At 45.5% G+C, this 15,074-nt stretch overlaps 1 protein-coding gene across 2 annotated transcripts in view; it reads right to left on the bottom strand.

The window, feature by feature from the left end:
• Positions 1–15,074, bottom strand: part of SOCS7 (suppressor of cytokine signaling 7) — a 42,624-nt gene that overhangs the window by 4,528 nt on the left and 23,022 nt on the right. For both annotated transcript variants that reach the window (XM_075561718.1, XM_075561719.1), the window contains 2 exons: positions 1,795–1,930; positions 1,248–1,397 (listed from right to left, as the gene is read on the bottom strand). In XM_075561718.1, coding sequence (XP_075417833.1) covers positions 1,277–1,397; positions 1,795–1,930 — 257 coding nt within the window. In that variant the 3' untranslated portion in view covers positions 1,248–1,276. The remainder of the gene's footprint in view (positions 1–1,247; positions 1,398–1,794; positions 1,931–15,074) is intronic.

The raw sequence follows: 15,074 nt of genomic DNA, 5'->3' as shown, positions 1-15,074 counted from the left end.
TCAGGAATCACTGCCGAGGGTACGCAATCTGCATACAACGGCAGCTTTGACGGGAGCTGGTGCATCCAGCCCCAGTCCTTCCAAGCTCTGCAGTCTCCCGGAGGGGCCATGGCTTCACTGACCAGTCCCCAGCAGCCTGAGTTCCACAGGGAGGGGGGAGTCCCACAGAGGCGCACACGTGGGCCATTAGCATGGCCGAGAAGACATGAACAGGCAGGAGACTGAGGCCCTCCTGTCCTTCTCAAGCCACCCAAGCCTCCCACCATTTGTTAGTTTTGCACCAGGGTTGGGAGTGGGGAAGAAAGGTTACAAGTAAAGAAGAAATATTCAGAACTTAAAGGCCCTCCGGTCAAAATGGGAGTCGGGCACACTGGTGGGTAAGCAGTAGCCTGTGGGGTCCGGGCGGCAGCCCCTACTGCCAGAACCACCTAACCATCTGGCTCACCTCTAGGCGCCCCCCCCCCGCCCGCCCCCTGTGTGACCCTTAATGCCATGCTATTGAAGAGGCTAGTTAGAACTCGTGCACAAACCACTATTCCAAGCTATTTTATGGGAAAATTAAGTCAGTCAGCAGAGGGATGGGAGAGTAGCTTCAGAGATAAAGGAGTTCCTTAGTTAATCCTTTTATTCCCTGGACCAGTCTACTTTCAGCGGCCCAAAAGCAGCCCCTTATTTAAACAGAAGAGCAAATGCTTCTCGTCCCAAATGCACATGCAGCGTTCCTAGTCGTGCGGCGGGGCGTGTGGCGCTCTCTCACCAGTGTGCAATGACAGCCACCGTCTTCCACTGTGCAGTCCTGCTCTGCTTATCACGTGTGCGGTGTCAGGCGCCAGCCAGAGTGAAGGTGAGCCGAGGGACGTGCGTGTCCTCTGCATGCTTCCCTCCCCCGCAGCCCCCAGCGACCATTAGCCTGCATATTCCTGGTAAACATTCTGTGGGTGCTTCTACTAGCTGTCATCCTGGCAAGCCCAGGTGTGCTCAGGAGGACTGCTCCCTAGGTGACGGGGCTGGGCACGTTGGAAGCTGGTCGCCATGCCTTTCTTTCACCTCTCAGTGTGTTCAAGCTGCCAGGGTTTGGCGCTAAGTCAGGGGCTGTACTGCACCATCCACAGACCCACGTGCCCTGCGAGGAGCTTCATGCGTGCGGTCAGACTGCTCGTCAGGTGGCACACGTGTGGAGGGAGAACACAGTGCAGGGTCACAGACAGAAAGAAAGAGACTGCACTTGGCAGAATGGGCATACATACCCTTGGTGGTGACCATCAGGGGCCCCTCGCTACGTGGAGGGTTCCACTTCTTGTTTCTGTTTGGAAATGAGCTGCGCCTCCTTTAGAGACAGGTACACCTCTTCCTGAGGATCATAGTAGTAGAACTTTCGGATATACGAGATCAGAGGTCTGGCAGGGAAAACGGACACACTGTTAATTGTACGGGTCATAAAAGACACACCTCGCTTCCTTTGTTCAGCCTGGCCTTCTTTAGGCCCTCCAGCTATGACACGGTGCCCTAGTCAAATCCCACTGTTTCTTCCTTTCACTGACTTCCTAGCGCTCACTCTTCCCTCTCACTTCCAGGCCACTCTCCATAAAGGGAAGGGATGCCAACACTAACACCTTCCTCCCTTCTGGCTGCAAGGTGACAGTTCTGGTTAGGTGCTAAGACACAGGAGAAGAGAAAAGATGCTGTCTGTGAATATTTCACGCCTGCCTGTGCAACTGTCTGGTAAGCCTCACGTGCATCTGTAATAACCCACACCCCGCCCCCTTCCCTTGTCACCCTAATGACCCATTGTACTTAGGCAGTGGGAGATCTGGGATGTGATCGATCCGGACCAGCTGTCGGATTCGGAATCTGCAAAGGTGCTGGAGGGACTTGACATTGCTGAATCGGGACACTGGATAGAGCAGCTGGACTGGAGTTGGCGGCAGACCTTCAAGAATGAAATGAAGAAAAACATTCAGAGGAAACAATGCAGCTAACTCCGACTTCCGTAGGAAGAGACTCCAGGAAGGAGGGATGGGCTCCTTTATATTCACCCATGTGCTGTGCACAAGCCCCCTCTACAATGAGCGGGTCTCCATGTGCAGAATTCCACACTCAGTGCAAGCTAGGCTGCCCTGCCAAGGGCCTCCCTACCACCACGGTCAACAGCTGAGTGTCACTGTCCTGAGAACATCCCAATGAACTGCATCAAGCTGGGGACCTCTTGAAGGCAAGTGGCCAATCCCAGGCTCTCAGGGAAGGACAAGAATCAAAAGCATCCTGTTGGGAATGGGGAATGCATCAGTATCCTCAACTGACGCCAGGAAAGGCTGTCCAGAGGGGCCCACCAAATGCCAACTGAGAAGCTGGTGAAGAGAAGGCAACAGCTGGGACCCAAGGGTACAAGCCTGGCTCGTGTCACTTCCTTCCTGACAGAACAAGGCTTCCCGGGGACGGCAATGGGTTCCACCTCGGCGACCCTATGTACACTAGAAGGGGCCATCCCCCCGTCCTGAGCCATCTTCACACGTGTTCTGTTTGGACCCACTGCTGCACCCACACTGTCAATCCATCTCAAAGAGGGTTGTCCTCGTTCTTCAGTACCCTTCACTTTACTAAGCATGGCATCCTGTCCCCAGGGCTGGACTCTCCTGATAACATGTCCACAGCATGGGAGGCCAAGTCTTGCCATCTTCAACTCTCAAGGAGCATGCTGGCTGCACTGTTCATGGGACATTCAACACCCCGCACCTGCACCACAGTGCCAACGAAGCCAGTCTTCCCCAGCCCTCTGTATTCAGCATCCAACCATCACATGCCTAGGAGGCGAGGGAACAGCCCTGGCTTGGGTCAAATGCACAGAAGGGGGTCTAAGTGACACCTAAAAAAAGTCTTGTGCAACAGATCCCCCCAGTGTAATATGGTTTTTGATTTCCTGACTGCTGCTTCTGTGAGCAATGACTGGCTCCAAGCGAGGGGAGATCAATCCTTTCTCCGTTTTATCACAAGGTTACCAATGGTCCAGTTGTGAGAATTCTGCTCTCTTAATGTTGAATACTTGTGATCCAGACTGAAGCTGTGGACCTCAATCTTCATCCGCAAGTGCTTCCAATTCTCCTTGCCTCTAACAAGCAAGGGTGTGTCGGCATCACGTGACAAGGCCGTTAAGGAGCCTTCCTCCACTCCCAGTGCCACATTCTTCTTCATGGAATCTACTTGCTCAGCAGACAGGGTAAGTATGGCAAAAGGACACAACCCTGACACACACCTTTCCTGATTTAAAACCATACAAGATTCCCTTGTTCTGCTCAAAAGACCGCCTCTGGATCCATCAATAAATTCCACTTGAGCACAACCAAGTGTTCTGGAATGCTTCTCAATGTATTCCATAGTTCATGATCCCCACGAATTCCTTTGCAATTTCAATAAAACACAAAATTAATATCTTTCTGGAATTCTCGGGTTTCAGCCAAGACTCAATGAGAACCTTCGTGCCACGTCCTCTGCTGCATCGGCTTGGGTTTCTGGCAGATGTACTACTGCAACCATTGTTTCAATCAGGCTCACGTAAAGTTTACCTAGTATTAGTGATTTGGGGCCAGACAGTTCCACACTCTGTTGGGTTACCTTTCTTTGCAGTGGGCACAGTCAGTTGACCAGCTGTCGTCTGAATGTTTTGGTATGTGCTAGGGAGCGCTTCCAGTGCTTCCTCAGTGTACTGAAAGACTTAGGGCCTTGTTTCTCCCTCAAGCCTTCCCGGCAGTGTGGACCATCAGTGACTGAGCACACACTCCTCTGGACGTGACTAAACACCAAATGTGCCTTTTTGGACAGCCACCTCCTACCCCTTCACCTACATCCAAGATTTTAGATCCAGGAAAAAAAAGAGCCCCATAAAACAAATTAAAACTAGCATATGACCCAGCAATTCTCCTTTCAGGTATGTACACAAAAGACTTGAAAGCAGACTCAGAGATTTATACACCAAGGTCCATAGGAACATTATTCACAATAATCAAAAGATGGAAACAATTTAAATGCTCATCAACAGATAAAGGGATAATAAAACGTGGTACAGACATAGAATAAAACACTACTCAGGCAGCAGAAGCCGCAAAGTCTTGATACATGCTACAACATGCGTGGTGATTAAAGATGCTCTACTGAGTGAGAGAAAGCAGTCCCAAGGGCAAGCACTGCACGACCTCACTTGGAATGGTGCACCTTGTTCATGGTTATCAGGTGCAGGGCTCCCTTCACTAGGTGTGCATGAGTTGTACTCTGGCCGCATACACATTCCAGAGGACCTGGACCATACAAAGAACCATGACATCAGAACTGGAGGAAGGCTCCTTGATAGTCTGTGAGAAACAGATCACACAACCTTGTCTTGCAGAAAGGAAAGAGGATTTCAAGCTTATGAAGTACAAAAAATATATAGCTTTCTCTATGGATTATATTTCAACATTTTTTATCCTCACAATTGGACCAATGATAAATGATAATTAAAAAGAGATTAAAGTTAGCAAGGATTTACCGTGGCTCCACAATCAATGCCCATGATCTATCAACAGTCAAGGAATCAAAGAGGTGTTACAATGCCAAATTGTTACAAAGGAGCAAAGATGTCTCGCTCTTCAAGGACCAAGGTGTGTCTGAAAGCCGTGGTATTTTCAACTGTCTCACATGCACGTGAAAGCTCAAGAGCAGAGAAGAAAGGATGCATTTGGACAGTGCTCTTGGCAAAGACTGTGGGTTGGGTCATGGGCTACCAGAAGAATGAGTAAGTCTATCTAGGAAGCACAGCTTCCAGTGTGCTTTAAAATCGATCATCGATCAAGCATACAACTTTTCTCTAGTTCTTTAATGCCCCCCCCCCACCAGCATGACTCCAATTCTACCTTAAAAATCCGGCTAGACCAGAGGATGTACACTGGCACAGGTAAGAGTTGGAAACACAGGGAATGCAGGACAGATAAACCCCTCAGGACCAATCATGAGAGTAGCAATACCAGAAGAGGAAGGAGATGGTGAGGGGGAGAAAGGGAGAACCAATCATAAGGATCTACATATAACCCCCTCCCAGGGGGACGGACAGTAGGTGAAGGGAGACATCAGTCAGTATAAGACATGAAAAAATAATAATTTAAAAAGTATCAAGGGTTCATGAGGGAGGGAGGGGAAAATGAGATGATACCAAGGGCTCAAGTAGAAAGCAAATGTTTTGAGAATGATGATGGCAACAAATGGACAAATGTGCTTGACACGATGGATGGATTGTGATAAGAGCTGTAAGAGCCCCCAATAAAATGATTTAAAAAGAAAAAAATTGATGATGATGAGATTTCATTTTTATATACTTTGGACATGCTGTCAGGCCCTGGAGAAGGACATCATAGTTAGTAAAGGATCAACAAAGAGGCAGATCCGCAGGGCGTCTTCCTCTACACAGTGGCTATGACAAGAGTCCCAAACACAGAAACAATTAATTAGGAGGCCACCAGACTAGGTGCTGTAGTACATGGGGCAGCTGTGCATTGGAACCCACTAGACAGGCCTAACAACAAACACAACAGGCGTGCGAGGAGGGAAGAATGGAGGAGAGCTAACGGCAGTGGGAAAATCACACTGATTAGGGGTAGGATGGAACAGCCAATTACTGTAATTGCCATCAATACGGTACATACTTACAAAATAAGTTCAATTGAAAAAAAGTAAGGCAAAAAAAATAAAAAGTAAGGCGAATTGGCAAAAACTGTGATAGATTTATTTATGACAATGACAATGAGACTACTTAAAGTACATCCAAAAACCTCAAGGGATTTTGTTCCTTGGTCTGGAAGCGGAGGGTCAGTTTCATGAGACATCCCAGTTAAATGGGCTAATATGTTCAGTGCTTCTGTTAATCCCTCCTGAGTCACTGCATTGTTCCTACCAACTCCAGGGGTGGGGGACAGATGCCCATCAGTGGATGAGTGGACAAGTCCTGCTACATGAACGACATGGTTGACTCCTGAAGTCATCATACTAAGTGAAATCAGTCAGAAACAAGAGGGCAAGTATTTCACCATTCCACTTCCATGCAGCTTCCAGAAAAGACAAATTCAGAGAGACAGAAAACTGGAATTTACGAGGAGCCGGAGGAGAGGTGTCACGGGAACATCTGTGCGGGTGGGGGTGGTTAAGAGTTTGTGTGCCTGACGGAGATTTGGAAATAAAATGGTGTCAAGTACACACCCTCTGACTGCTCTCAATGTCACTGATCATACATTCAAAAGTGGTACGTTTTGTGTAGGTAGTTGTGTATTTAATTTTACCACAATAAAAGCTACTTTTAAACAAAGAAATTCTGTCAATAAAACTTGTTGGAATATTTTCTATCACTAGAGTTTAACTTCAAACCATTTAATTTTAAGGTCTGAGAAGGGAAAAATAAAAACTGCAGATCACCTCAAAAACCTATCGTGGTCACCAAAACGAACTTCTTCCCTATAAACACAGAAAGTTGAAATGTATATTGTGCACTGTTCCCCAAGAAGGGACTCCGACGGTGGGGGTATGCGCTGTTGGCCGCTAACCACAAAGACAAGCCCACAAGGCACTTTCCCCGTGTCCTGTAGGGTCGCTGTGAGTCAGAACTGACTCCATGGCAGTAAGCTTGATTTTTTTTGAGAGGGGGGTAGGGGGTGGGCAGAGGTGGTTGGCTACTAAACAAGTAGGCCTACCTCAAATTTTTAAAACTATACTTTGAGATAGATATGATTAATTAGCCTCATTCCACATACAAATAACCTGAGGAATGATGGTTTTGCTACAGGCACAGAGTCAGGAAAACGTCAGTCCCCTCTTAAAAAGATCACTGAAGATATGGGTGCTATGGCAAAGTGAGGTGAAGAAATTAGAGAGTGCCTGGTAATAGAAAGAATAGTGTCTGGGTCTCAGTCTTGTCTCAGAACACAGAGCCTGCTAAGTGAGGTAACAGCTGAGTCCACACATTAGAAACACACCCTCCTGTGTGATCCAAGGGTTATAAGATAACATCCAAGACTGGGGGAGGGAATGGTACGAAAGCTTAACTTCAGAGCCCCCAGTGTGCAGAAGGCTATAGATGACAGTGAAAGCCCCAAATCCATTTGCAGGCCCCCCCCAGAGTAAGCCTCCAGTGGCCCTCCTCTGGCAATGGACCGAGGATGTGAACAGTCTCGCTATCAGCCAGAGCGCACTGGAAAGTAGACTAATGTAGATGTGGTTAGGGAAATTTAACAAGTCGTCATTTATTCTTCCTTTTGACTAATTTAACATTTATTCTAGTTGTTATTATATCGTTCTCTTTTCAACTGAGGTTTTTCTATGCTTTATTTATTTATTTAGTTTTTGCCTCTACATGCCATCCAGGACAGGAAAATCTAGCGATAGTTTATTGCCGTTATAGCAGGGGAAGTGAGGGGATGGGACGCTAACAATAACGAGCATAAGAAAGGAGAAAATGTCAAAGGTTATAATCACACAACTCATCTTAGTATCTTCAATGACTGAACTCTGAGATGTGCGTTACATATTCATAAAACTTTACAAATACATAAAGCTGGCCTGCCAGCAATGCTGGCCCTGTCTGAGGCAGACTCCCTGGTGGCTGCAGAGGGCCTCACAGCCTAGTGTGGAATGTCTCAGGGAATGGGCCGGGCAAGCCCCAGCACCCTGATGCATGACCAGCCCTGCCAAGTCCTGTCCCACCGACCTCCCACCCCAGATTCACTCCCTTCAAGTCTAAAGCAGCCCTCCCCCACCCCCTGTAGTTCTTTCTCAATTCACACACTATTAAAAAAGGGAGGCAGATTTCAGGTACAGATTTCTCTCTTGAATATAATTAAACTCAAATGGTTTCAAAAATTATTTTGGCTCAAATAGCACTTTGAATTTACTCCTTCCTTTATAGGTTGTAAAATATTCTTTAGTAAATTAAACTATAGCAACAGAAAGCTTTGGGGGGTTGGTTGTAATATTGCTCAATTGAAGATGATGTTTTTGGAGATAAAGCTAATTTATGTATCTAATTATTTATTCCCAAAGACACAGTGCTATAGGACTTGTGGTTAAAAAGATCAGGATAATGAGCAGCATACAATTATCTGACTGTTTGCCTACTTGAATTTTAAAGGCCATCTATACTTGCCTATTTAATTGTTACTTTTAGCCCTGAGGTTCACAAATAGTAGCTAGAAACCTGAGAATTCTCCGATAGTTCCCGGTGTCGACCTGATCCTTTACTGCTTGCTCCCATACATGCAAAACTACCGCAGCTTGTGTATGCACAACATGCAAACAGAAAAGGCAGAAATGGAAAGAAACCTAAGACAAGAGACTGTCATTGAGTCAAGACCAAATCATCGTGACCTTATATGACAAAGTAGAACTAGCCCCCCCCAACCCTGTATTTTTGCCAAATGTCTTTATGGAACTAGAAAGCCTTATCTTTCTCTCAAAGAGCTGATGGTGGTTTCAAACTGCTGACCTTGTGATTATCAGTCAACACGTAAACATTAAACCACCCGAGCTCCTGCAAGACAAGACAGCAGGACAGGTGAAAGGGTAGGGTGAGATCAAAGTTCCATGATCAGCAATGTCCCCTGGTCCTCATGCCACAGGTTCTCAGCAGCACAAGTTCCAGCTCCAGCCACTTCTCTATTTTTCTTTTCCCCCAACCAAGGATGGGGTGAGAGGTGTCTGCTAAGTACGAGCACCCACTCTTTTCTGCTACAGCTCAATTGCTTCCTTAGAGCAGAATCAGGCCAGGTATCACATCCACTTCACACCAAGACATGCGTGTTCTGATTTCAAAGGGAATGATCTGGGGAGCTCCAATGATGCAGCCCCTCCCCTTCAAGAAGGAAAAATGAATTTAGGATGAAGGTCACTGCAGTTTTCAGCTAACCGTGAAGTATTGCTTCTTAGTACCCAACTTCATTCTTTAATTTGCAAGTTAAAGAAAAACTATACATCCCCCAATACAATAGCACCTCGCCCTGCTAAGCAGCCATTGCAGGATACCCATCTTCCCGACATGATCACTGAAGACAGCCGTGTGTGTAAGCAAATGTGGTGAAGAAAGCTGATGGTGCCCGGCTATCAAAAAAAGATATAGCGTCTGGGGTCTTAAAGGCTTGAAGGCAAATAAGCGGCCATCTAGCTCAGAAGCAACAAAGCCCACAGAGAAGAAGCACACGGCCTAAGCGAACACAAGGTATTGAATGGACCATGTAGCAGATACAAAGGAACAAAAACAATCATTGTGTGATCACCTTCCTCACATAATGGCTGAAGACGAAAGTGTGCATAAGCAAGTGTGGTGAAGAAGGCGGATGGTGCCCGGCTACTGAGAGATATAGCGTCTGGGGACTTAAAGGCTTGAAAGCAAACAAGCGGCCATCTAGCCCAGAAGCAACCGAGCCCACACGGAAGCAGCACACCAACAAAGGTGACCATGAAGGACAGAGGAGACCAGGTCTCCAACATCAAAGGGGGGGTGGTGGTGAGAATCACATCACCGTGAAAGAGGGGGAGTGCATGATGGGGACCCAATGCCCACCTGTAGAGAGCTGAACACCCCTTCCAGAGGGGTAGTGACAAGGAGATGGGCCACTCAGGGTTCAGTGTAACAACAATGAAACTCAAAACCTTCCTCTAGTTCCTGAACGCTTCCTCCCCTCCCAATCATCATGTCCCCAATCCTACCTTGCCTTGCGGACCTGGTTGTACCAGAGGATGTACAGCGGTGCAGTGGGGATCTGGAGGCACAGGGAATCTAGGACAGACGAACCCTTCAGCACCAGCGGTGGGAGTGGCGACACCACGAGGGAAGGGCGTGTAGAAAGGGAGAACCGATCTCGGAGATCTATGTGTAACCTCCTCTCTGGGAGATTGGGAAGGGGGAGGCGGGTGAGGGGAGACGCCGGGGAGTGTAAGATAAGATATAATAATTATTTATAAACTATCAAGGGACCAGGGGTGGGATCGGGGAGGGAGGGGGATGGGGGGAAAAAAAGGGAAACCAAGCTGATTCCAGGAACCCAAGTGGAAGGTGAATTATGAGAGTGACGAGTGCTCAATTGATGTATATACAGATTGTGATAAGAGCCTTATGAGCCCCAATAAAAAGATATAAAAAAAAAAAAGAAAAACTATACAATATATCAAATCATTGGCAATACACATTTCTGGGAAGTGCAAGCAAGGGGAGGATAGAAGATTCACTTTTCTTTCCAGACCTCTGTGTGCGGTTTGATCTTCTAGCCACATAGGTGCTATTTTCACAATTTAAAAAGAAACACATTAAAACTAATAATCAACAATTCAGTGAGGAAAGGCAGTCTTCTATTGGCAGTGGGACACCTCCCTCACCCCACGCACAAATGTCAACTCAAAATGGATCACAGGCAATGCAATGGCAAACTCTCTTAGAAGAAAATACAAAGCTAATTTCTGTGACTCTGGGATAAGCAAAACCTTCTGGACAAGTGACAAAAATAGTTAACTAGAGCTTTATCAGAATTTTGAGTTTTAAAATGTAAAAGCCAACCCACTAGAGAAAATATTTCTCCCCCCAGAAGAATTTACTTCAGAAGACAGCACTGAAGCTACAGCTCAGGGAGAGAGACATTTCTGATCAGAGCACATGGGCGAAGATGAAGGGGGAGGACGAGAGAGTGGAGCACATGCTGGCCCACCAAACCTTGAGGACAATATCCCTGCTCAGAGCAGCCAACGCACAGAGAGGACCACATGGCCAGTCCCACTACGAGACACAACATCCCTCACTGACCCATAGCCCTACAGAGGACAATACTGGAGACACAGTGTGGGAACCATGCCCAATCTGAACCCACCACACCAAGGCAAAACACCAAAGGCGTGCAACAAAACAGCAAGGGGAACAGAGCAAGGAAGTCCCGAGGGAATACCAAAAGTAGACTTTGGGGACAGGGCCTGGTATCCCATCAGATTCTACCAGAAAGCACTCCTAAAGGTCAACAAACAGACCTTGAACTATTTATAGGCTTTTTTTTTTTTTTTGGTCATGGGCTTTTTGTTGCTGTTTTCTTTTGTTGCTATGTTTTACTCTGTCTTGTTTTTTTGTGCACTTTATTATCTCTGCAGGTCTATCTAGGTAAGATAAGCAGGATAAACAATCTGGAGGAGAAAACAACAGGACTGGTGGTTCTGGGGTGACATGGGAGACGAAGAGGCGGGGGATAGGAAGTGGGTGTTAAAAAACTCATGGACAAGGGAACAAGTGATCCCAAATCTATGGGGAGAAGGGGGTAGGAGACCAGGTAGGGCGTGACCAAGGGCAATGTAACAGAGAGGAATTACTGAAACCCAAATGAAGGCTGAGCATGATAGTGGGACAAGAGGAAAGTCAAAGGAAATAGAGGAAAGAACTAGGAAGCATAGAGCATTTATAGAGGTCTAAATACAGCATGTACATATGTAAATATACTTATATATGACAATGGGGAAATAAATCTATGTGCATATCTTTATAGGTTTAGTATTAAGGTAGTAGATGGACATTGGGCCTCTACTCAATGCAAGAACACTTTGTTCTATTAAGCTAGCATTCCATGATGCTCACCTTCCTGACTCAATCCCCAAAGACAAAGCGGGTACATAAGCAAATGTGGAGAAGAAAGCTGATGAAGCCCCAGCTATCAAAAGATATAGCGTCTGGGGTCTGAAAGGATTGAAGGTAAAAAAGCGGTCATCTAGCTGAGAACCAACAAAGTCCATGTGGAAGAAGCACACCAGCCTGTGTGATCACAAGGTGTCGATGGGAACAGGTATCAGGCATCAAAGAACAAAAAATCATACCATAGTGAATGATGCGGGGGAGTGTGGAGTGGAAAACCAAAGCCCATCTGTAGGCAACTGGACATCCCCTTACAGAAGGGTCACGGGGAGAAGACAAGCCAGTCAGAGTGCAGTTTAGCAACAATGAAACATACAACTTTCCTCCAGTTCTTGAATGCTCCCCCCACACACACACTATCATGATACCAATTCTACCTTATAAATCTGGCTAGACCAGAGGATGTTCACTGGTACAGATAGGAACTGGAAACACAGGGAATGCAGAATGGATAACCCCTCACAACTAACAATGAGAGTAGCGATACCACCAGGAGGGTGGGGCTTGAAAGGGGAACTGATCACAAGGATCTACATATAACCTCCTCCCTGGGGGACGGACAACAGAAAAGTGGGTGAAGGGAGATGTTGGACAGTATAAGACATGACAAAATAATAATTTATAAATTATCAAGGGTTCATGAGGGAGGGAGGGAGAAAAAATGAGCAGCTGATTCCAAGGGCTCAAGTAGAAAAAAAATGTTTTGAAAGGATGATGACAACAAATGTACAAATGTGCTTGACACACTGGATGGAAGGATGGATTGTGATAAGAGTTGTATGAGCCCCAATAAAATGATTTTTAAAAGGAAAAAAAAGAGAAAATATTTCTAAATCATTTATCTGCAATCCAAACTAGATCCACAATGAGATACTGAATCATACCAGAATCAAAAGGAGGGTGACAAGTGTTGACAAGGACGTGAAAAACAAAAGGACACGTCATGCACTCTTGGTGGGGATGGAAAATGCTCGGTCACTCTGAACAGCTTGTCAGTTCCTCAAAAAACTCAAACACCAGTTACCGTATGACTCAATAATCCTATTTCTGAGTGGATACCCAGGGGAACTGAAAACATGCGGGGGCCGTCAAAAAGTTCATGGAAAATGGAAAAAAAAAAGACAACGGAATTTTTCCACAAACCTTTTGAAACTCCTATGTTCACACAAACACTTGTACATGAATAGGCATAGCAGCTCGAATGGAGGGTGGGGGAACAAATGCTCATTGACTGATAGATGACTAAAATATGACATATATCTACGGAGTGAAGTATTATTTAGTCCTAAAAACAGATGACATACTGATACATGCTACATTAGTGATGAAGCTTGCAAACATGCTACTTAAAAGAAACAAAGACACATATACTATTCCACTTACATAAAATGTCTAGAATAAACAAATCCATAGAGAAAGTAGATTAGTGGTTGCCAGGGGCTATGAGGATGGGAAAATGGAGAAATGGATTGGGATAAGAGCCTTCAATAAAATGATTTTAAAATAATAACAACAATAATGACTGCAAATGATGGGGGTTCACTTTGGAATGATGAAACGTTCTAAGATAAAATGTGACCACTGTATAACGCTGAGTATACTAACAGCCTGTGAATTAAAGAAATTAAACACCAATGAACTACATACTTTAAAAGTGTAAATATAAGTTTCCCCTCAACATACGAACACTTTGTTCTAATAATGTGGCACTGGGAGATGCCCACCTCCCTGACACAGTTGCTCAAGACAAACTGGGTGCATAAGCAAATGTGAAGAAAGGAAATGGTGCCCAATTATCAAAACATATAGCATCTGGGGTCTTAAAAGCTTGAAGCAAACAAGCAGCCGCCTCACGGAATCAACAAAGCCCACATGGAAGAAGCACACCAGCGTGTGTGATCATGAGGTGTTGACGGGATCAGGCACCAGAAGTTCAAAAATAAATAATCTCATTGAGGTGAGGTGATGGAGAGGGGTCAAAGGAGAGACCCAGAGCCCATCCGCAGATAACAGGGCAGTCCCGTGCAGAAGGGCCACACGGAGGAGAAAATAGACCCAGGGGGACTTTTAACACCGACGAAACACACAGCACCCCTCCAGTTCTTTAATCCTTCCGCCCCCCACTGTTGCCATCTCAGTCCTACCTCGCAGACCCCGCTAAACCTGTGTACATACAGCCGCACAGGCGAGAGCTTTCAATATGCGGAACTCAGGATAGACAGACCCCCTCCGAAAGGGTAATGGGAGCAACAATTCCAGGACGACAGGGGAAGGAGAGGAGAAAGTGGGGGAAGGGGCCCGGAAGGCAATGATGGTAGAGTAACACCCCTCAAGGGGGACAAATACCAGGAGAGTAGGTGAAGGGATAGAATGGGTGGTGTAAAAGATGTATAAATAACAATAATACATAATATACTAAGGGTTCATGGGGGTGTCAGGGTGGGGAAGGGGTAGGAGAGAGCTGATATCAAAGGGTTGAAAAAGATCATATTTAAAAATTGTTGAAGCCAACAATTATACATGTCCACTTGATATAATGGATGTATGGATTGTTATATATGAGCCCCTGATAAAATGATTTATTAAAAAAGTGTAAATTGTATGCAAATCTAAAAAAAGCGACTATATTCTAAAAATTGAAAATATACACCTATAGGAAGAGGCTTTCACTGGTCAGAAATAATAACTACAATGGAGTGAATGAAGCCTATCAAACATGTTTAATCGAGTTCATTTTATATTTCCATTAATATTAATAATTATTCACATAGAGACACTGGATGGCACAGAACCCATCCACTAACTTGAAACTGGAAAACTGGAAACTGGAGGAAAGGAATCAAGCGCTTAAGAGGGAAAAACAAAAGAGATGGAAGGAAGCATCTATAATTTAAAGAGGCTAAGATACCTTAACCAGCTCCATAATAGATTTTTTATCCTAAAAAAAAAGTCTTTGTTAAGACACTAACTTCACCTACTAAACACACATTTTCCTAGTTCTTTAATGCTTTGTTCCCCCACCCCACCCCCACTAACATGACTCAGTTCTTATCTTACAAATCTGGCTAGACCAGAGCACGTACACTGGTACAGGTAAGAGCTCTCGACATGCAGAATCCAGGACAGATAATCCCCTTATGACCAAGAATGAGAGTAGCGATACCAGGAGGGTTGGGGGAAGGTCAGCAGAAAAAGGGTAGAAAGAAGGAATTGATCGCAATGATCAACATACAACCCCACCCCCACCTCCAGGGGGACAAACAACAGGAACATGGATGAAGGGAGACAGCAGATGGTATAAAATATGAAAATAAAAACAATTTATAAATTAAGGGTTCACGGGAGGGGGTGCGGAGAGCTGATATCAAGCTCAAGTAAAAAGAAAATATTTTGGAAATGATGGCAA

The sequence above is a fragment of the Tenrec ecaudatus genome, chromosome 10 (genome assembly GCF_050624435.1).
Source record: "Tenrec ecaudatus isolate mTenEca1 chromosome 10, mTenEca1.hap1, whole genome shotgun sequence".
NCBI classification, from domain to species: Eukaryota; Metazoa; Chordata; class Mammalia; order Afrosoricida; family Tenrecidae; genus Tenrec; species Tenrec ecaudatus.
This window is presented reverse-complemented; position numbering and strand designations above follow the sequence as displayed.